Source organism: Gadus morhua, chromosome 4, assembly GCF_902167405.1.
Source record: "Gadus morhua chromosome 4, gadMor3.0, whole genome shotgun sequence".
Classification (NCBI taxonomy): Eukaryota; Metazoa; Chordata; class Actinopteri; order Gadiformes; family Gadidae; genus Gadus; species Gadus morhua.
The window spans coordinates 16,791,892-16,814,249 of NC_044051.1; the positions used below are offsets into that span (position 1 = coordinate 16,791,892).

Genomic DNA, 22,358 nt, shown 5'->3' on the forward strand with positions numbered 1-22,358 from the left:
TTCTAAGCAGGCCCGGTTCTACGGGGGTGCATAAGCATGCATTGCACTCCCAAAAAAAATGTTTGCACCCTCAATTGAAAAAATAAATAAAATAAAAATAAATTAGATAAATATGATAAAAATAATAAAATACTTGCTCACAAAACAAATTGTAATGAAACTTGTGACAATTTCCATTAAATACCGTTGAGATATGAGCATCCAACATCACTCTGACCGCTCAGTGGTGATCTATTTTTGTTGCCGGAAGCAATTTCATTCATTTATATGATTAAATACCAAACAAATCACAATCTATTGTCAATTATTATTATTAACAGTAAATTTTACTAGTATAACTGTTGTATAAAGTAATATCACACTCGAGGTCGCAATGTTGTCGCTCTATATCAGCGCTGCTGTGATTGGCCGCTGGCCGGCATCGTGTGTCATGCCGGCGTCGTGTGCAAAATGCACGCACCCATATAGTATATCTATGGTGCGCAAGGTAGTGACGTTGAACTTCTTCGGCAGCAACAGTTATATATCCGTTGGATATCCGTTGGATATCCAATACATGTATTAAATGTATTATGTTCATAAGAACCCATATTTCTTTTTATTGTATTTATTTACAATCGTGTTAACTTTAAGAGTATTATACTGATTACTTTTTGTTCAAAGTTCAAAGTCTGAAAGTGTTCTTTCCTTGTTCAGCTAAAATCTGTTTTATTTTTAAGTGGCAATGTACAATTATTTGTTATGTCAAATATCCTGCCACAATTTATAAAAAATAAACGTTATTTTTGAATTGCAGTCACATATTTTTTTAGAGAATTCTGTTATTTTTTACACCTCACACATCACACATATCAAAAACCTATCTCATATTCAAAGCTATCTAAGATATCAATAAGCTAATGTTGCAGCTGAAATGTTCTCCACATCACAAGACATGATATGATACCATCTTTTAAGCAGTAATTGTTTGTTGTCCCAACATGTCAGTAGAACTACGCAGAAGTGCTTGTCTATGGTAGGAAAGGCCTGTGTGTAAAAAATCGAAGTCTGAACTGAAGCTGGATAGCTGGTTTTAGTATAGTACTGGTGCACCCCCTTTAATCTCAGATGCACCCCAAGGCATTCTGTTCTGGAACCGGGCCTGTTTCTAAGGTATTGGAAAAAGTTGTCCTGACACAACTTCAATCTTTTCTCGATGCTAATGGCATTTTTGAGGCATTCCTGAGGCATTCCAATCAGGCTTCAAAGCTCTTCACAGCACAGAAACAGCATTGCTAAGGGTTTTTAATAGAGCTGACAGTTAAACGCGTTATTAACGACGTTAACGCAAACCAAATTTAACGGCGTTAATTTTTTTTATCGCGCGATTAACGCAATTATTTTATAAAAAAAAAATATATATATATATTTTTTTTTTTTCTTTGGCTCAAAACAAAGAAGCAGTAGCCTGACTGCTATGTTCAAATTACATTTGTTCAAAGCAGTCGTTTAATTGCACTATAGGCTCATTTTTTGTATTGTCCTGTTTTGATCAGTGTATATGCCAATGTTGTTATCAATAAAAAATCATTTGCACAAGGCAAGCCGATGCAATTCACCATGTTGATAAGAGAATTAAATTGTTTCTTTTTTTATTTTTTTATTTTTTTGTGGACCGCAGCTTCTCATTTCTGCTCTGGCTACTGCTCGGATATATGCCAATGTTGTTATCAATAAAAAATCATTTGCACAAGGCAAGCCGATGCACTTCACCATGTTGATAAGAGAATTAAAATGAGAAGAATTATGGGACAAAAAAATCAAGGGATATTTAGCATAGAAAAATAATTTGCGATTAATCGCGATTAATTATAGTTAACTATGACATTAATGCGATTAATCACGATTAAATATTTTAATCGCTTGACAGCTCTAGTTTTTAATGATATCCTATTAGCTACTGATGCTGGTGATTCTGTCATCCTTATTATGCTAGATCTCACAGCTGCATTTGACACTGTAGACCACACTATCCTCCTCTTCCGCCTTGAGCAATGTGTCGGAATTAAGGGTACTGCTATGAAATGGTTCAGATCCTACCTATCTGATGGAAACCTTTTCTGTCAGCCCGGGGGACTTTAAATCCACCTCATCACCTCTATCATGTGGTGTTCCCCAGGGCTCTATTCTTGCACCCATCCTAAATGCCCTGTCCTATATATGCTTCCGCTAGGCTCCATTTTTTCCGAAAATATGGCATCTCATTCCATTGCTATGCTGAAGACACACTAATTTACATACCTCTGAAAGGACAAGATTCCACCACCATTAAATGTCTCTTAAACTGTCTGGAGGATGTCAAAGCTTGGATGGCCTTACATTTTTTGAGCTTCAATGACAGCAAAACAGAGTTCATATTATTAAGACCAGGTACTACTTGTAACACCAATGCATTAAAAAGCTACACACAATGTTTAATGACGTTGATTTACCTTTGAGCATTTCCTATTATAGGCTACTGTGTAGGATGCTGTTTAGAATTAACGTTTGTATATGTCCTTGTCCGCCATCTAGCATCTAGGATCAATTGCTCTTACTTGAGTCCCTGGATGTTAACACTGAATTTTCAGACATTGAATTTTGCAGCTGAATTTGGCATGTTAAATTTGGGGACTTAGAAAATATTTAAGTTGAATTTTTATTAAATTCAGAGGCAGAAAATCCAGATACATTATTTGTAACTGCCGCACATTGGCAGTTTGTTTAATTTGTTAACCTCCAGTTTTTTTGTTCCTACTGTTTATAATGGCATTGGGGCGGAACTAATTGCCGCCGGCATGTTTCCTACACCCCACCTTTTAGCGACGTACCTTGCCAAACAGAGCGATAGAAGCAGCACCTTTTTAGAAGTTAAAAGCTAAAGGCACTTAAAGAAGATAAAATAAGTTAGTACCTCAGCTTGTCCAGCGCCCACTTGATGGCCAGGGCCTCTTTCTCCACAGTCGAGTAGTTCTTCTCGTTGGGGAGGAGCTTTCTGCTGACGTACATCACTGGGTGTTCCTCTCCCCCCTGGACCTGGGAGAGTACCGCTCCCAATCCCACTTCCGATGCGTCGGTGTGGACTAACAGGGGCAGAGAGAAGTTAGGGGTTAGTAGGACTGGCTCCGAGCAGAGGGCTCGTCTGAGGTCTCCGAAGGCTCTCTCGGCCGCGTCTGACCACGTTACCCGGTCTGGTAGGGCCTTCCGGGTCAGATCATTTAGGGGGCTGGCGAGGGTCGCAAAGCCGGGGATAAACCTCTGATAGTACCCTACCAGACCAAGAAACGACTTCACCTGTTTTTTGAGGTGGGGCGGGGCCAGTCCCTGATGGCGGCGACCTTGCTCTCTTGGGGTCGGACGTTCCTCCGTCCGACTTGGTACCCCAGGTAGGATGTCTCCTCCAGCCCCAGGCGGCACTTGGCGGGGTTGGCGGTGAGTCCGGCCCTCCTCAGCTCTCCAAGGACCGCCCGCAACTGACGGAGATGGACATCCCAGCTGGCGCTGTGGATGATGATATCATCGATGTATGCTGCTGCATACGCCTGGTGCGGCCGAAGGAGCTGGTCCATCATCCTCTGGAATGTGGCGGGCGCGCCGTGGATGCCGAACGGGAGGACCGTGTACTGGTATAATCCCCCCGGGGTGGCAAACGCCGTTTTCTCCCGGGCGGTTCGGCTGAGCGGCACCTGCCAGTACCCCTTGGTGAGGTCGAGGGTGGTGAGGTAAAGGGCGGGTCCGAGTCGCTCTATCAGGTCATCGACCCTGTAACGGTGCGGCTGCCCGTTACCACAGGCAATTGACACAAACAGGACTGACACCAGGATTTACAAGTACCCTTTTATTAAACGCACACAGTTAAACATTCAAACACTTTCATGACGCCACCTGCAACACACAAAAAACATACGTTAGGAGGAAGCCGGTCAGGGGACATGGCACAAACAAGGACATCGTAAAAAAACACTCACGTTACGGTTGCGCTGGCTTCCGGGTGTCGGGGGCTGCGGGAGGACCCGACGTGAAGTCCGGAAGAACATTTGTGCGTTGTGGGGGTGACGTCAGACGGGCGAGACCAAGTGTGTGGGGAGAGAGGGTGTGTTGGGGTACTTGAGGAATATTTTAGGTGTCAGGGAAGTAGGGGGTAAGGATGGGGTTTAGACAAATAGGTCGGTAGTAAGGGGTGTAACTAGGGGTGGGGATAGGTAAATCAGAAATGTGTAGGGGAGGGTTAATTGAATTAAGAGTGGGATGGTTTGGGCCAGGTAGGATATATTCGGGTGCAAATCATGTAGGTGGGGCAGAAGGGTCTGAGGTGAGCTGGTGACAACACCTGGCCCTTAGGCCAGCCAAGGGCTTCATTAGTGCCGAGGGGAAGACGTTTTTTTGGATTATTGAATGTTTAGATGTTGAGTTATTTTGAATTATGATTTCGGTTTTTGTTCATTCATTTTTGCCTCCATACGGACCATTTTTTGTACCTGAATAAATTCAGGCCAACGGCCTTGCTCACATCCCACCACTGCCTCCAATCCTTCCACCGCCGCAAGGCTCATCCTGGTAACAGCATGGGATAGGCGTCAAAGTCTGAGACGTCATTGAGTCTCCGGAAATCATTACAGAACTTAAAGGTTCCATCGGGTTTGGGGACTAGGACGATGGGGCTGGACCAGGCGCTGCGTGACTCCTCGATGACCCGGAGCTGCAGCATCCTGGCGACTTCCTCACGGATCGCGTTCCTACGGGCCTCCGGTACCCGGTAGGGGGGTACGCGCACCGTGACGCCTGGCGCCGTCTTTATGTCATGCTGGGCCACTGTGGTCCTCCCTGGAATCTCCGAGAAGACGTCCTGGTGTTGCAGGACGACTTCCTCGAGGTCTTGCTTCTGGGCGGGGCTGTGGTCCTCTCCCATGGGCACTACCGGTGTGTCGCGTCGGGCGGCCAGGACCAGGGGTGCCGGTGCCGGTGGATCAGCTCCCGTTCGCCACTGCTTCAGCAGGTTGACGTGGTAGAGCTGGGTGGGTTTACGCCTCCCAGGTTGCCGTACCCTGTAATTCACCTCCCCGACCCGGTCGACCACCTCGTAGGGCCCCTGCCACTTGGCTAAGAACTTGCACTCTGCCGTCGGTATGAGCACCAGAACCAGGTTGCCGGGCTGAAATATGCGCAGCTAGGCTCCCCGGTTTTAGACCCGGGGCTTGGGCTAACTGGGCCTGTTTTAGATGATCCGGACGATGGGCCAGACCTGCGCCATGCGGTCCCTCACCTGCTCCACGTGGTCCACCAGGGTGCGATGGGGGGATGGCCGACTCTCCCACGCCTCCTTGGCGAGGTCGAGGAGTCCCCTTGGTCTTCTCCCGTACAACAGCTCGAAGGGGGAGAAACCCGTGGAGGCTTGGGGCACTTCACGGACTGCGAACAGGACATGGGGCAGGAGCTGGTCCCAGTTTTTCCCGTCGGTGTCCATGGCTTTCTTAAGCATCTGCTTCAGGGTTTTATTAAAGCGCTCCACACGCCCGTCGGTCTGGGGGTGGTACACCGATGTCCGGAGCTGTTTGACCTGGAGGAGGCTGAGCAGTTCTTTCATTACCCGTGACATAAAGCAAGTCCCCTGGTCTGTGAGCACCTCCCTGGCTATCCCTACCCGACTGAACAGGAGCATCAGCTCCTTAGCGACCGCCTTGGCAGTGGCGGCGCGGAGTGGTAGGGCTTCCGGATACCGGGTAGCATAGTCCACTAGCACTAGAATGTACCTATGTCCCCGGCTGGTCTTTGGGAGAGGTCTGACAATATCTAGGGCTAACCGGTCGAATGGTACCTCGATTATAGGCATGGGAATTAACGGATTCCGGACCTAGGGTCTCGGGGCCGTTCGCTGGCAGTCGGGGCAGGCCTGACAGTATTGGACTACGTCTTTTTTCACCCCGGGCCAATAGAACCGGTCTAAAATCCGATCCCTGGTCTTGTCCATTCCTAGGTGGGCTCCTAATAGATGGGTGTGGGCCATAAACAGCACTTTGCTAACATACGGTCGGGGTACCACCAGTTCAGTCACCACTCCCGCCCGCTCTCCTACCCGATACAGCAGTCCTCCCCTTGTGCTGAAGTGAGGGTGTGGCTGGCAACTCACCGACTCCCTCGCTTGGCCGTCGTGGGTGAGGACATGGCTCCAGGCGTGCTTCAAGGCCTCATCCTGCAGCTGGGCACTGGCGAACTGTCCGGGTCGAGTCGTCCCTCCCCCCCCAGTCGGAAGAAAATCATAGAATTCAGTGAGAGGCGAGCTCTCGGCCTCTCCTGGTGGGCCCGTCTGTTCGGTGGCCGTCAGGGTGTCTGGGGTGTCCGGTGGGGGCTCCGTGGGTCCCACTAGGGGGGGCCCTCCCGTCGAGGGGCCTGGGGTGCCCGGAGGGGTGGGGCCATCCTCCTCAGGGCCGTCTTCCTCTGTAGACGTTTCTGCCGGGGCTGAATGGGCCACCCTAGCCCCGCAGGCGGGTCTGCCGGTACGTCCGTGTCGTTGTGGCGGGCCCCGCAGGGGTCGGTAACACAGTTCGGGGTACCAAAGTCTGGAGAATATGGGGCAGTCTCTCCCAATTAATAGGGGCACGGGGAGATGTGGTACGATCCCGGCCCGTGCCGTGTTCATTCCCCGGGGGGTCCGCACTACCACGTTGCAGGTTTTATACGTGCGTGTGTCCCCATGCACACAGGCGACCTTTATGGGTTCTCCACGCCGTTCCCCAGCTAGGTCCGGGCGTAGGAGGGTCACGACACTGCCGGTGTCCAGGAGGGCCTGTGTGTCCTGATTCCCCACCCGCACTGGGAGGGTTGGGACCCCGGGCTTCTGGTGCGCCCAACACGTGGTCAGGAGACACGGTTCTGCCCGCCCTGGTCGGCGTAAGCCGACGGCATGGATACATCCCGGCTCCCGGGACACTGTCTGGCTAGGTGTCCGGTCCGCCCGCAGCTGAAACACCGCCGGTCCTCTCGGGGCTCCTGGGAGAGGGTCGGCGGTCCCGGTGGGGATGTTCGGGGTGCGGGGTTCGGTCCTCGTCGGTCCCGGTGCGTCTCGGTGGTCCGGGGGGGGTTCCTCACGCTAGGACTCAGTTGTTGAGCCACCTGCCAGTTTTCTAGCTGTCGGACCAGCTCATCTACCGTGTCGGGGTGGTTGGTGGCGAGGGTTCTCCGGGCGTCGGCCGGGAGTTGACGGACGGTGTTGTCAATCAGGACCCGGTCGAGGAGGCTGGGTCCCTCTCCGTCCGCGAGCCATCTGCGGATCAGCCTCCGGTGTTGGGAAATTTGGGTCCGCACAGCGCCTCGGCAATCAAATCGCCATTCATGGAAATGTTGGGCCCTGGCCGCGAGGCTATACCCATAGTACGCCATTATTTGCCTGTTTCAGGGCTGGGTACTGGCTGGCGCGCTCCGGCGGCAGATCTTGGCTGGCCTGCTGTGCTGGTCCGATGAGGAACGGGGGACAGGATGGGGGCCCACTGGTCCTCCGGCCAGCTCTCCCGACGGGCTGTCCTCTCAAAGACCTCCAGGTAGGCCTCCACGTCGGCGTCCGGGCCGAGCTTGGTGAGGCGGCTGGTCGGGGCGGAAGTCGGGACCTCACGAACCGCCTGCTGGGTGAGGCGTAGTACCGCCTCCCGGAGGAGGACGAGGCTCTCGGCGGTGTCCCTCTGCGTGGCGGCGGCCAGGGCTTGGTCCCGCTGTTGACGCTGGGCGGCGGCCGCGGTGGCGGCCCCATCCGGACTCTGCATGGGCGGGTGGGTTGGTAAGTGTGAGTAATCCGTAGCGTGATCAAGTTGCCTGCATTCTCCACCATATGTTGCGTCCCGGCCCCAGGAATGTCTCTCACGTCAGAAATACCACAGTCCAAGATGCAATCAAAGCCCGGTGGGGCGTTTATTCATTAATAAGAAAAGTAAACTGCGGGGTCGGTACCCAACGCAGGAAAAACAAAAATCATACAAGTGACTCCGAGAGCCACGCTGGCGTCCAGGGAATTGTCTGGTGCGTGCCTTGTCAGCGCACGTCGTCCTGGTGTGCGCCGCCGGGGAAATCCGTTAGTTCCAGCAGTCTGCTTGGCCGTATCGGGTCCTGGGGTTACTCTCGTCCGCTCTGTCTCCCGGTCCCCCTCTCTGGGAAAACAAACTTTTTAAAGCTTTTTAAAGGGTGCCTCACCCTCCGTCACAGGTGTTCTCCATTCTGTTGATTGGCGTTACGCAATGGATGCTCTTTGGCTCCGGCTGGTGGATATCGGCGGTATACGCCCTCTACCACCTCTCCCTTTGGCCACCTGCCCTGAGGGTTTGGGGCCGGGTTGCCACAATACGTTAGTTAAGTTTGTAAATGTACAAGTTAATATTGTGGCGAGCAGCACGGGAAGGACGAGACGGGAGCCCAGGTTAAGCGGTTATGCAACTCTCGCGCCCCTTACACCTCACGACTACGAGAGTTGCCTTTAATGAACACACACACATGACACACCAAAACACACTCAACATAACTAATTAACATAAACGTCTCGGTGACGGTGTCAGGAACAATAACACAACACACACAGCAACGCTTACCCACCCATAGACAAACAAACCCAACACAATGTCTCTGCCGCAGAGGACCTGGGAGGGCCCCAGAGGTCCAACTTGCGACGGTCCTAACCCCCCCCCCCCCCCCCCCCCCAGGATCCCTTGCGGCACCCTGTACTCGGCGACCACGCCCACGGTCGCCACACAGCCCCGTCCTTAGGGGTCAGACGTCCCGACGACCCCAATACCCAACGCATAGTCCCAAGTATTCAGGGGGATCGGCTCCGCCGCCTTGGCCCTTGCCAGCAGCGGCCATGTTAAGGCGCAGCCTTCCTCCCTGGATGGGCTGCCGTCTCCAACAGTCCGCTGTGGTCAGGGACCACCTCCATTGGGGTCCCCGCCAGGTTCCGCTGTAGGGGGGCTCTGGAGCGCCGTTCGGGCACCCCATCCTCCGCCGCCCTCCGACGTCTGGCCCTTCAATGGCCACGCCGCTGGCTGGGACGAGGATGGGTGGCACGCTGACCCGTCCACCCACAGTCCTCGACCAGCCCCAGCTGCCGACACTGCCGCGGCTCAAGGTCAGCCCTGTCGTGCAGCCACAGCGCATGGGCAGCCTCAGCCATCTCAGTGGCTGGAATGGTGGCCGTCCAGACCCAATCCTTCCACTGGACCCCCACGTCCTTTGTGCCGAGGGGGAGGGCTGCCCCAGCCGCATCCACGGATGCACCACAGCGACGGCAGCACAGCTCCACCTCAGCCCGTTCTGCCTGGTCAAGAGCTGCATTGAGGGTCTGGGGCTCGGTGAGGTGGACATGCTGCCCCAGACACTCTGGCACCAGTCCCCGCAGGAAGGCGTGGAGCGCCAGGGCCTCCCGTGCAGCCGCGGGGAATTCCGGGTAGCCGCATCGGGTCAAGAGCTGGACATCAGCAGCGTAGACCCCCAGGCTCTCCTCCTCCTCGCGGCGGTGAGAAGCCAGCAAATGCCGGCTCTGGTCGCCGAAGACCCGCTCACCGAACAGCCTGTCCAGTGCTTTGGTCAGTGCCTGAAGGACTCGCTGGTCCGCTTAGTCCGGGTCGAGCAGCACCCGTGCTTCCGTCCCCTCAAAGGCCTGCACAAGGTGGACGACCGCCTCCTCGGCACCCCAGCCGTTGTGCCGGAGAACTTTGGCAGCCTAACCACTGTCCTTGCCACCAGGGGGCGGTAGGCAGCTGCTAGTTCTCCGGCCCTTCCGGTCGTGGCCACAGGGGGCGCTGAGCTCCCATAACGCAGGGTGCTTCATTCTCCATGGGCTCGACCGTCGTTCTCGAGTTCCTCACCGCGTGCGCTGGCCAATCACAATTCTGACACCAATGTGGCGAGCAGCACGGGAAGGACGAGACGGGAGCCCAGGTTAAGCGGTTATGCAACTCTCGCAACCCTAGTCGTGCGGACTACGAATTGCCTTTAATGAACACACACACATGACACACCAAAACACACTCAACATAACTAATTAACATAAACGTCTCGGTGACGTTGACGGTGTCGGAACAATAACTCAACACACACAGCAACGCTAACCCACCCATAGAAAAACAAACCCCACACAATGTCTCTGCCGCAAAGGACCTGGGAGGGCGCCAGAGGTCCAACTTGCGACGATCATAACCCCCCCCCAGGATCCCTTGGGGCACCTTGTACTCGGCGACCACGCCCACGGTCGCCACAATATTGAGTGGCGGACTGTATGTGAGGTGTGTGTAGTGTTTTTTGGTGCAAATGCGCCTGTTGTGCTGCTGAAAAACCCTACATTTGCATATTGTCAATTGTATTTTTTTATTTGAATTATTTTTCTCTTTAAACCCAGTTCTCACGGGTTGGTTTGACCTGGAAAATAAACCCTGTTTCCTAAAAAAGACCTCTGGCCTCGTGTGTACTACTTGGGAGCTACATTATTTCAATGCATGAATATTCAGTGCTTAGAATTCAATGGCGTTTTATTTTCAAAATCCGATGGCACAGATTTACTTGCATAGGAAGGCTCACACAGCATCATCAAATGCTCCATTGAAACACATTGGAAACGTATGCCGTTGCTAGAAATGAATCTCAATAGAAAGAGATAGAAACTTTGCCATTAGACCTTCAACCAAGGGGAAACTTGGGATCGCTCTGTAAAAATTGTGGGTCTCTTACATTTACATTTAGGGCATTTAGCTTTAATCCAAAGCGACTTACAATTAAGTACATTTGTTATAAGAAAGTGAAACAATATCTCGCTGTCGGTACACAAAGGATGTTCATAGAACCAACTCTTAGAAAAAAGGCGGACCCTAAACCTACAACAGAGACCCCCCTTCCTGCTCCCTGGTCCCTAGAAGGCCAAGGTTTGGTGAGGGGATCCAAGTCAGGCCCTAGAATTAGGTCGTCAACTTTCAGGGCGGTAGGACCTTCACATCTCCAAAACAAGGGTTAGGAGATAGGGATTAAGGTTCAAGTATTAATGGAGTCTTTTTAGTTTTTTATATATTGTTGTGTTGTAGCATCCTTCACCGATTCACAGCATTGCAGTTCAATGGGCACTAGGCAGAGCCGAACCTCCACTCAGTTAAAATAATGGTTCCATACTGGCGCTCTCAGTTGGGCTATGAATTTACTTTCGTTAATGCAAAACAATTCATCTTGATTAAACAATTCCATCTACAGAGGAAGAATTTATTCATAGCAGTTGTTTCGCTTTATATGAGACAGGTTCAAAATATTTGAGATGTGGGATTCAAAATGAGTAACAAACTAAATGTATTTGCGCAAATTCATTTATTTGAAAAATAAAATAAAAACAAGGAAGGCCTAAAACGTCCATTGTAAAATACAATCAGCCCCGACAAAGTATTTTCAAAGTAAATACTGTAATTCAATTGTCAGAGTTGTGGTTAAACATTTCAGTGTATTATATTTCATGGAAAAACAGGGGTTCTATAGGATAGCAGATTTTTTAAATCAGCCACCCGTATTTTACATTTTAAAAAAGAAAAAAGAAATGGGCTTCCATTTTTTCACACAGAAAAGAAGGCGTAGAGGGAAGAAGCTGTTTGTGGTATGGTGCACGACACAAATTCATCATTAAGTCAACTAGGGGGATAACCGGATGTCATGTGACCGAAATTGACCAGTATGGACACAAAAAAGCAATAGGTTTCATTGATTAGAATATTTTTTCCGAGGGCCATGTTGACCTCTCATGCCTTGGGAACCTTCAGGGGAGGAAAACACAGGCAGAAGGCGGATGTAAGAGGAACAGATTGATCACACGTCAGATGTTTATGTACTGGCTCGGTCTGTAATGTCTGCACTGCTTAAAAGCTAGGAAAGACGCTTGAAGGATTATGAAAAGCGAAAAATAACATAACATATAAGTCAGCAGCCGTTTAAGTTATGAGTGAATCTGTGCAAAAGGGGATTAAGTCATAGACCTTAATGACCTGTCCTAACGTTTTCTATAATATCATTGTCATTGAGAATTTCACAGTCAATTAATGTAGAAGTAAATCATAACAATAACCGATCGGAACACAGCGAATTGTTCACAAGATAACATGTCAAATTCCTCATTCCTGACCTAGCTCATTCTTCTCGTCCTACAGAGATGGGAGATATAACTACCTCATTGTCCTCTTCCATCTGTGGCACTTCATTACCCAGTAGGGCCTGCTCTGCCAGGGTCAGCTCCTTGATCTGGATATAAACAAGATAATACAATTTCGTACATGTCACCTTTTCTCCCTTAATATTTACATATCAGTGTATTAAAAAGAAAGACGGGCATGATCTGTGGGCAAATATAGGAATTGAATACATCAACCAGCGTATTTTCCGCTGGAAAAGAAAATACATTAATAATTATTACCTCAGCTTTAATCTCTGCAAGTATTTCGTTTGTCCCTGCAAAAAACAAAAAAGGTAAGGTGATTAAAAAAGTAAGATGATTAAATAAAATGGGCATGCTAAAGGTTTTTCAAAAAGGAAAGTGAGCCTTTAACCACATTCCTGTTCCTCACCTGATGATGCCCTTTTGCCTGGCTGCTCCTTCCAGGGCAAGAGGTTAATGCGTGGGATGTTTGAGCAAAGGACCAGGGGGTTTCTGGCGGTGATCAGGCTGAAGGAGTCCTTGGGGACACTGGTGATGCCTGTATTTTCGCAGATGACGCTGGCCAGGGAGGCACTGCGCAGCGCCGTCTTCTGGGCGGGGGTGAACACGCCCGGGTTCTCGTACCAAAACCTGTCCACGGCAAACAGAACTAAATGTTCATGAGATGGACAGTTATGGGTATTGAAGGGAGCTACGGGGGTTGGGTTAGAGAGGGGGTCCATGATTCGTCATAGAGACACCTACCCCCCTACCTGCTCCTCAATCACCTGCGTCTTAATTGAACACAAACGATGGAACATCCATCATCATCCAAAGGTGATCTAGATCCAACCGGGTCAACCTTCTTTCTGTTTCGCACCCCAACGTCATTCAGTCAGTCCTGTCCGTGCATGCCTGCCTGCATACCTGTCTCCCTGACGGCTTTCCTTGAACTGGTTGGTGATGAGGCAGGAGAACAGAGGGCCAACACGGCCTCCTTGGACGAAGGGTTCCGCAGCGCCTCCCACCCACACATCGATGTTGCTGGGTGTTCCGTACAGCTTCAGGAACCTTGTCGCCAGGTCTGTGTTGTTCAGTACCTGAGCCAGCTCTGCCTGATTGCTTGGCTCGGACAGCCCACAGTGCTTACGCCACTCGTTGTAGCCTAGTGTGAGTTGAAATAGAGGTTTATTTCCATCAGATCGCAAAGCATTTGCGACGTAATTTAAACAAAACAATTCAAAAAGAAGAGAAGAAGAAAGACTGAGGGGCTCAGAACCCTGACCTCATAGGTCTAGCACCTTCTTGGTAACAAAGTCTGAAATAATAGGTTGCTTCGTTTTCTTATGGCACATTTCCTCCAGAGGGTGGGGGACGGTTTAGTCTGCAAAAGTGGTCGTCTTAGGACGTATTGAGCCGTACTCGTCTCACAGTACTCCTCCTTTGCGGTACTGAGACGCCTGAAAGGGTGCCGGCAAGTTCGAGCTACACCCGCCGTCCGTTGATTGGTCGACAGAATCGTCACTTCCGTGCGACCGGGGGATAATAACAAACAAACGCAGTACCCACAAGGAATTTCTGTACAACTGAGAAAGCTTTGATCGTTGAAGAAAATGTTGCGTAAAGGTTGGCGTCCTTCTTGGACATCCTACATTGTTGCTTTTTTATTGTGTTGCATTCCTCTTTTTCCTTGGATTTAATAGCAGGCTACACTATGTCGGGTTGCCATGAGGTCACGATGCTTACATAGCTGCCGCGGATATTGCCATCCAGCTTAAACCCCACCCTACCATAAGGGTACTGTCGGCAGGGGAAACGTGAGCCGGAACTGAGCTGGGCTACACCGCCTCCTCACTACTGGGCTGAGGGGTGCTGGGTCCGACGCGTACTCGCCGGTGGAAAAACGCCATTAGTATGTGAAATTTAGTTCAATTCTGTTAGACCACTGCCCTCTTGGCAGTTGCTTGTAAAAAGACATGGTTAAATAAAGGTGAACTGAATCAAGCGAGCAAAGAGGCAGCAGGCGTGCATAGGGAAGGCTTTTAGGGGATAGGTACCAGGGATGCCGTGGTCCCGGCCCCTCTGCATGTTGAGCGACGCCAGGTCCTGAGCCATGTTTGTGACAAATTCGAAGAGCCTGTCCCGTACCGCGTCCACCATCAAGTGTTCCTGAGCACCTAGTTTCGCAGGACTGCCAACCAGACCTCGAATCACAGGGTCGATCCCGCCTGTAACCAACCAACAACAACAATGTAAAGAGAAAACAACCTTGTTTGAAATTCATGTTAAGAACTTTGTCATCTCCGTGCTCACCTTCGAATACGAGCCTCCAGGGGGTAAAGAAGGTCTTGAAGAGCGGCACGGTTGGGATGTGGTCGTTCTCCTGGTAGTTGTCGTTGAGGCGTGTTAGGACAGGCTTGATAGCAAGATGTCCGAAGCGGTAGGCAGCGGTGGCAAACGCACTGGCGATGCTGGGGTCCACGTTGGAGCTGTAGCCTGGATAGCTGCCCAGTCCGGAATTCATGGCCAAGTCACCTACGATGTGGGGCAGGTAGTCCCTGTATACAAACACCTGGCGGAGGTGGAGGAGGAGGAGCAACACCCGTTGAGGACGAGGAGGACAAGTGAGGAGGAGGAGAAATTAATGTTGAGGAGGAGGAGGTGGAGGTGGAGGAGGAGGAGGAGGGACAAGTGCGGGGAGGCTGAGGGACCCATGTTGAGGAGTGAGATACGTGTTGAGGAGGAAGAGGAGGAGACTGGATAAAGAGAAGCAGCTAGGGGGGTTTACCTGACTGTACGCGCCCATGATTTTACGAGCCTCTTGGTAGAGGGTCTCACTGTCCCACTGCAGGTTTATCCTCTTCAGTTCGCGCGCCAGACGGTTGTGTTCTCGCATGAACAAGGTTTGGAGGGACGTCAGGGCAACGTTCTCATTGGCACGCACGTCACCTAGAGCACCACAGAAGCTGTTTGAATCTTTTTGACACAGCAATAGTTGTCTGCAAATGGTTTGCTAGCTATGATAGAGATAAAAACTGACAGTGGTTACAGTGGTAGATAAGTGGTTAGAGATATATAGAGCTTTATAGAGATGGATAAAGAAATAGAAGTAGAATAAATAGAAAGAGATAAATATATATATATATATATATATATATATATATATATATATATATATATAGAGAGAGAGAGAGAGAGAGAGAGAGAGAGAGAGAGAGAGAGAGAGAGAGAGATAAAGAGAAAGAGAAGATGGAAATAGAGATATATAGATAAATAAAGAGATTTACAGAGATAGTCGCATATAGAGATGGCCATAGAGATATATAGATGCATAAAGATATACATATATGCACCAACCTGCTAGGAAACAGGGCACCTCCTCTGCAGTGCTTTTACTTGTGATTCTCCTGCGTGTAGCGCACATGTTAGCCTTCAGGGGGCTAAAGGGAAGCAACGCTCGGCCGTTGTCTGTGTATTTGTCGTTGACGCGCATGAGGCCCGCGTCGCTCGTGAGGTCGCGGAGGTCCAATGCCAGCTGATCCTCCGAGCCGTACACCGTGCTCAGGTCAGTGAACGACGTCACTGTGTTGATCTGCTGCCGCTTGTTCGCCACGCCGCCAAAATCGTAGTCCGAATATCCAGTTCCACATACGGGTGCAGATCGGAAGAACGGTAAGCAGCTGTTCGGTCCAGTTTTAAAGCGAGGGTCACTGGGGGGGATCTGTGTAGGAGAACGCAGGTGACTACCGTGATGTCTAAACATATAGGTTGTACTCCACAATAAAATCAAAAACTGGGACCAAGTTGGTGACCATACCGTAATGGGGAAGCAGGGCTCGGAGCGCTGGCAGCTTTCGTCACAGTTGATGCCGTTGCTGAAGGAGCGGATGCTGGGGGTGAAGGGGGAGTGGGAGATGTCGTGGTCGCTCCACTGGCCGAACTGGGTCAACATTCCGGAATATTTTGTGTCACTGACCACGCCCTCGTTCGTCGTCGCCAGGATGCGGTTGGACACCTCTCTGACCTAAAGAGGATGGGAAAAGCAATCGGTTATAGATATTCGTGTGTATTTGCCGCACGTGGGTGTTACTGTCACGATGCTGCCGCATGAGCTGACGTTGACATCATACCAGAGGGAGAAGGAAGGTGTGGTAGCGGTGTTCACTGTCCCAGTCGATGGGCAAGGAGATGCCGTCTTCGTAGTTAGAGGGGATCCATCGCTTGAAGGGGATGTTGGAGGACCCCAGGCGAGGGTTATTCCTGTTAGCGCGTTGAAACACTTGTTGGTGGAGACCAACCAAACTAAACTTTTACCGTGACAAACTGTTTGAGAGTCTCATCCTTTGTCTACAATTAAAGCTGACAGGCCTAAAACATTGTCATGGTCGCACTTACAGGTTGTTACAGACACTGGTGATGGTCCTGTACTTGTCCAGGTTCTGAATGGTGCGACAGGATGGTTTGCTGACCCTAGCTGAACATCCAGAGATCTTCGAGAGAACCTCCAGGTCTTCACGGGGGAGCAGATCTGGAGAACAGCAGACATAGTTTTGGCAAAAGGTCTGTGAGTTGAGTTAAAAACAGAATGGTTGGGAAAAAAGGGTGGATGGGTGGATTGCCCTAATGTGGGACATTTTTTGCTTTTCGGACTTCTGTAGAATATTACGATGTGAAGGCAACACATTAAATCCACATCCAATACCTTTTTGAACCCCTCAGGGGGTGTCCTAATCAAATCAAAAGAGAAAATCCAGATAACACATTCGTAAAAGTAATTATAAAGATATCAGTGCTCTTAGTGCCAAACTGTCCAGGCAACCTTTACATGTAAAGGCATTGTCGTCGTCAATCACCCCATTGTCCTCTGCACAGCTTTCATGGAACCAATGGGAACAGACTGCACAAGAAACCCACTCCTCTGTCGACTTGGGGTCATTTGAGTCGCCATACGAATGGTGGCAGACATCACATGGTTCATGGTTGACTTGATGGACTTCCTTGAGTGTTTTCTTTGCTGTGGATTGCTTGATTGTTTTCTTTGCTGGCTTTTGCTTTTGCTTGTTTTTTGTTGCTTTTTCTTTAATAAAAATAAAGTGGTCATCACTGGTCAGATCATATGACGGAGGCTTGGCCCTCGGGCGGCTGGTGGTTGGCCGTTCTCTGACCGGAAGGGTGATCAGCGATTTAAAGGAGACCTCTGGCTGTGTCACCACTTCGACTTCTTGTGCCAGAGGTGGTGGGGTCACAATGGCGGACAGAAGGTGCTGTGGAGGCTGTGGAGATGGAGGAGAGATTGCTGATGGAGGAGAGCTTGGCTGAAAAGCATCATGGAGAGGGTGGCTGGGTGGCTCTAGATCAAACATTTCTTGATTGAAGAAATCATCATCATCATCCCCGTTGTTGTGGCTTGGATGGCTTGGAGGTGCGCATGCAGGCTCAAAGGGTCTCTCTGTTGTTTCGGATGGCATTAAGAGAATATTCTTTATCTTGTCTGGGTTGAATGGGAATATCCCTGACCCACGAAATCCAGCCTGGGCATTTGAGGGTGTTGCAGCTTGCCTCCAGGCCTTGGAAAACAATGGCATGAACAACGCTCTGTCAAGGCGCTAACCCTAACCCTAACCCACTCTCCCTGGTGACCCTTCGTCCCTCAATCCTCCAGAAATGCTTTAAGCTCTTGAATAGAGCTCTATCTGCAGGCTGCAGATAGTGTGTAGTGTGAGGGGGGAGGCTAAACACACATACGTTGTTCTCTTTCATCAAATTTAAAAATTCGATGTTGTACACGTGGGAGGAGTGGCCATCAACAAGGAGCAAGTGGGGTCGTGGATCATCTTTGGGCAGGCTTTGGAGAAAAAACTTGCCCCATTCAGTGAATAGTTCAGTGTTTATCCACCCGTTGTCTGACATCCTGAGGAAGGCATTCTCGGGAGCCCCAAAGAGCCAATCTGCCTTCATCCTCTTGCCCTTGAAGATGATCAGGTTCGGCCCATACCCACCACCAGCGTTGATGCAGGAAAGGCAGGTTGAGGTTTCTCCTTTCTCCCCAGCAGTTATCTCAAAACAAGGTGACCCAGCCTCGGCAACCACCCTGGTGGAGAGGAAGTGATCTTGGAGCCCAGTCTCATCACAATTCCAGATATGATCTGGAACATTCTCCAACCCCAGTCTGTCAATTGTGTCCTGATATTTTTGGAACCACGTATTTACAACAGTGCGGTTGAATCCAGCAGCTCTGTTGGCTGAGAGAGCCTCAGGTTTTCTGATCCTGATTTTCTGGTTGCGCCTCAAAAAACCCCTAAACCACTTGTAACCAGCCTTTCCCTTTACGTCACTGAATCCCCTGATTCCTTTCTTGGTGGCAAACTGGTAGGCCAGTTGCTGTGTTTCACTCATCCTCAGGGGGAATCCTCGTTTTGCTAATGTGACTAGCATCAACCCAAGCTCTACCTCATCCTCACTGCTGATGATCGGCTTTCTCCCTATTGTGTGCTCCGAGTGACCACTACCTTTTACCCTGCGCTGGAGAGTAGACTTGGGTACGTTCCAGGCCCTAGCCAGCAGTCTCAGGTTAGGGACCCCACCATTCTCAATGACCTGCCTGTACTCCTCTATTGCTCCTTTCATCCTGTCCTGCTTCCACTGATTTAATTTCCTCGTCTTATCCTTTGCCTGCCTCTCTCCCTGTGTCTTTCTCGCCTTTGCCATTGTGATTTAAAATACATTTTATTAAAGTTAACACTATATTTATGTAACAAAATGCCTTATTGAGTTGCTATTTCGTTTCAGACTCCCTACTCCCTTCACACACACACACACACACACACACACACACACACACACACACACACACACACACACACACACACACACACACACACACACACACGCTGTAAAAATGTCCCTTGCCCTTAATATATCTGTAGTAATAAAGTATTTTAATACTGCAAAAGATCACTAAGAACATATAAATAACCATTACTGTTGCATAAACCCTGCTCCACCACACATTCTTGACTGGGTTGAAGTTTTACAACTGTCCCACATTAGGCTAATCATACTGTCCCACTTTAGTACACATACTTGTCCTAAAGTGGGACAATAGAAAAATCGATTAAAATCAAATATATAGTTTAAATATATACCATGCTATACAATTTTTTTATGAACAAACATTTCATAAACACATTAAGATAAAAAGTAGCATGATTATTTTGATAATAATTAATTTATACTCTTAACACTAATTTGGTCAAAACTGTATGTCACTGACGTTGTGGTAGCATTCACGGCAGGTACTTCCTGTTTGATGATTTTCCCGCCCTTATTTATGACTGGACAGTTCAAAGGTTAAATTATTTTGATCACATGACACTACAGCTTTGGTTTCCCCATAGTTTCGCTAACATTCATTTGTTTGGGGAAGAGCCACACCCACTAAAGCTTAGGTGTCCCACATTAGGCAGTGTCCCACATTAGGGCAATCCACCCTACTGTGATGAAATGTAGGGGTGAGAATCAAGGAAGATCAAGAACGAGGACGATGTACAAAGGGCCCAAGTTGCCAGCTCCCTTCAGCAGAAGATGGAAGACCTATCTGTAAGGTAATCATTTTTTTAGTAGGAGGAACCAAGAGTTATAGACCTATCATAGAAAATTCTTGGATCACAACAGTGTGTGTGTGTGTGTGTGTGTGTGTGTGTTAGATTGAGTGGGCAGGTGAGAGAGAGTGTGTGTGCATAGGCAAAGCCCATGTGTGTCGATATGAATGTGCGTGTGCATGCATGTACATACATTCATCATGTCTGAACGCGCCCGTAGTCACCAACGCCTCTCAATAAAACTCCTGCAGGCTCATTAACAACGACAACAGAGACGCGTCCGCCTGACCTGTGGCATTGAGCGAGCGTTTGTGCACGCGGTGGATGCGCTCGTGCAGCAGGCGCAGCGTCTGGTCCATGTAGTCGGCCGAGCGCACGGCCGAGCGGGAGTCTCCACGCGGCTGCTTCATGAGGCGCAGGATGTCCGTTGGAGAGACGATGTCTCGACGAACTCTTCTCAGACTCCTGCCAGGGAACGGACGGGGAAAGGAGGAGGCATGTTAAAGTACGATGGGAACAATAGCAGTATTAGCATTATTCATAAGAAGAAGAAGAATCATAAAAACTGTTTATGAAGCGAAGGAGCTTATGATCACAGGTTCATTATGAAAGAGCTGAAACAGTTAAGTATTTTTTTTCGAGCAATATTTTACAATTTAATAAATACACAAATGGAAATGTGACTTTCATGCATATAGTGGAAGCGTTCTGTTGCAGTATCGTTTTCTGTAAGGTGATTGTTTAATTCTCATTAAGACAACCAACTCACTCTTCTCGCGAATACTTGTAAGCATCATCCACCAGTTTTTTGGCTTCTTTAAAACACTCCATAAGATAGGGACGACCCAGACCTTCAGATACAAGAACATTAATAAAATAAACCATTAGATAGACCTTCAAAAACAATAGAATCAATAAAATAAACCATAAGACAGGCTTTCAGATACAAGAGCATTAATAAAATAAACCATACGATAGACCTTCAGCTACAAAAGCATAAATAAAATAAACAAACGTAATACTTAAACTGAAACACTTTTTTTTACATAAAAGAAAACATCCCAATATACCAAAATGTATTAAAAACATTCAGGGGTTTGAGAGGTCATCGTTTAAGCTTACTTGATGGGTTGGAATTGGCCTGCATCACGCAGATGCCCAGCGCTACAACGCAGACAAGCAGGTTCATCTATAAGTGAACAAAACATACCAAACATCAGCCATTAACACACTGCAAACATTAGACAATAATGATACACCACAGCTATGTCCCACATAGGAAAGTATTCCTCTTACCTCTGCAGACGAGGCTAAAAGCTAAAAGTACATTGAGATCAACTTGAAGTGAAGATTGGCCTTTTTCAGCCTATTTATAGTGAGAGTCTTAGGCCTCACCCACATTGCTGATGTATTCTGGTGTGGTCAATATATCAGTAAACCTATAGTTCCTACTTCCTTCTCCAAGCTGCCTTTGATTAACAAAAGGGTACCCACATCAACTTTCTTGCACAACAAAAGCTTTAACATCTACCTACTACTTTTATTCTAACTTACTAACAATTATATTGGTAGCATATGGTTTGTTTCATATATGTATATTTCTAAAAAAGCGCTCAAACAGCATTTAAATCATTGTCAAGGAAGTGTATTTAAAGTCATTAAATATTAACAATTAGATGCAGGAAAAGCCATGTAACACTCTTAATGAGGATATTGGAAAAATTCAGCTTCACAGGACATTTTAGTACGAATAGACGTGCATAATTATAATAGGCCTATATGAATTGTAAAAATGATTATGATTACAATGATTCATAAAATATTATTCACGAGTTATTATCAACCTCTACATAATATATATAGATCAATATTATAATCCATTAAATACGGTATGATTTCTAGATGTCATGGCAACGTCGCGGTCCACCCGCGAAACTGGACGCGATTAGAGAATGGACGAGGCATCGACGCAGACTTTCATTTCTTCTTTGCCACTGTATCCAGTTGAACAGCCTACATTGACTATAATGGTTTCTATTATTTTCGTTTTACTGCCGTGACGCTTCCATGATGGTTCTCCTTATAAAAAACAAAAGTAGGTTTTGTTTTGCTCTTTGCTTTTGTTCTGAATAAGAACATTAAAAAAAAGAAAAATAATAATAATCTTCTATTTATTTTGATTAGTAGAGTAATGTGCTTTGAATGCAGGGGTGACAATATTTGTTTATTTATGTTTAAAAAAGGTCATAATGACATAGAGTATTTATGTTTACTAACCCTTTTTTGAGCAATAAATTTGCTTAGTTTGAATTGTATAAAAGTGGGTCGCTACTTATGCCTCGTTTCCACCAAGCGGTACGGTTCGGTGTGGTATGGTGCGTCTCGGATTAGGACAGCTCGGTCACGCTAAATCTGGCTTGCGTATCCACCGCCAACGCTACCCTTATACCCCGCATTTCCACCGGAGGGTGCGTTTCGGTTTGGTTCGCCTCAGTCCGGTAGTGAGGGGGCGGTATAGCCCAGCTCAGTTCTGAGGTTGCGTATCCACCGCCGACAGTACCCTTATGGTAGGCCGGATGTCGATCGCCGCGTCAGCTACGTAAACA

General features: G+C 48.5%; 1 protein-coding gene and 1 long non-coding RNA gene across 2 annotated transcripts; both read right to left on the minus strand.

The window, feature by feature from the left end:
• Nucleotides 1-3,841: 3,841 nt before the first annotated feature.
• Nucleotides 3,842-4,579, minus strand: LOC115542143 (uncharacterized). Its single transcript, XR_003976473.1, has 3 exons — nt 4,497-4,579; nt 3,987-4,371; nt 3,842-3,903 (listed from the first exon to the last, which is right to left on the minus strand). It is a non-coding gene; the product is annotated as an uncharacterized LOC115542143 (long non-coding RNA).
• Nucleotides 4,580-11,321: 6,742 nt separating this feature from the next.
• LOC115541268 (eosinophil peroxidase) lies at nt 11,322-21,106 on the minus strand. The gene is made up of 16 exons (XM_030352953.1): nt 21,049-21,106; nt 20,875-20,941; nt 20,522-20,603; nt 20,042-20,217; nt 16,547-16,679; nt 16,282-16,411; nt 15,969-16,175; nt 15,509-15,872; nt 14,940-15,100; nt 14,465-14,723; nt 14,209-14,379; nt 13,079-13,316; nt 12,582-12,802; nt 12,431-12,465; nt 12,187-12,258; nt 11,322-11,777 (listed from the first exon to the last, which is right to left on the minus strand). The coding sequence occupies exons 2-16, from the start codon at nt 20,939-20,941 to the stop codon at nt 11,763-11,765; spliced, it is 2,331 nt and encodes a 776-aa protein (XP_030208813.1). The 5' UTR covers nt 21,049-21,106; the 3' UTR covers nt 11,322-11,762.
• Between the last annotated feature and the right edge of the window lie 1,252 nt (nt 21,107-22,358).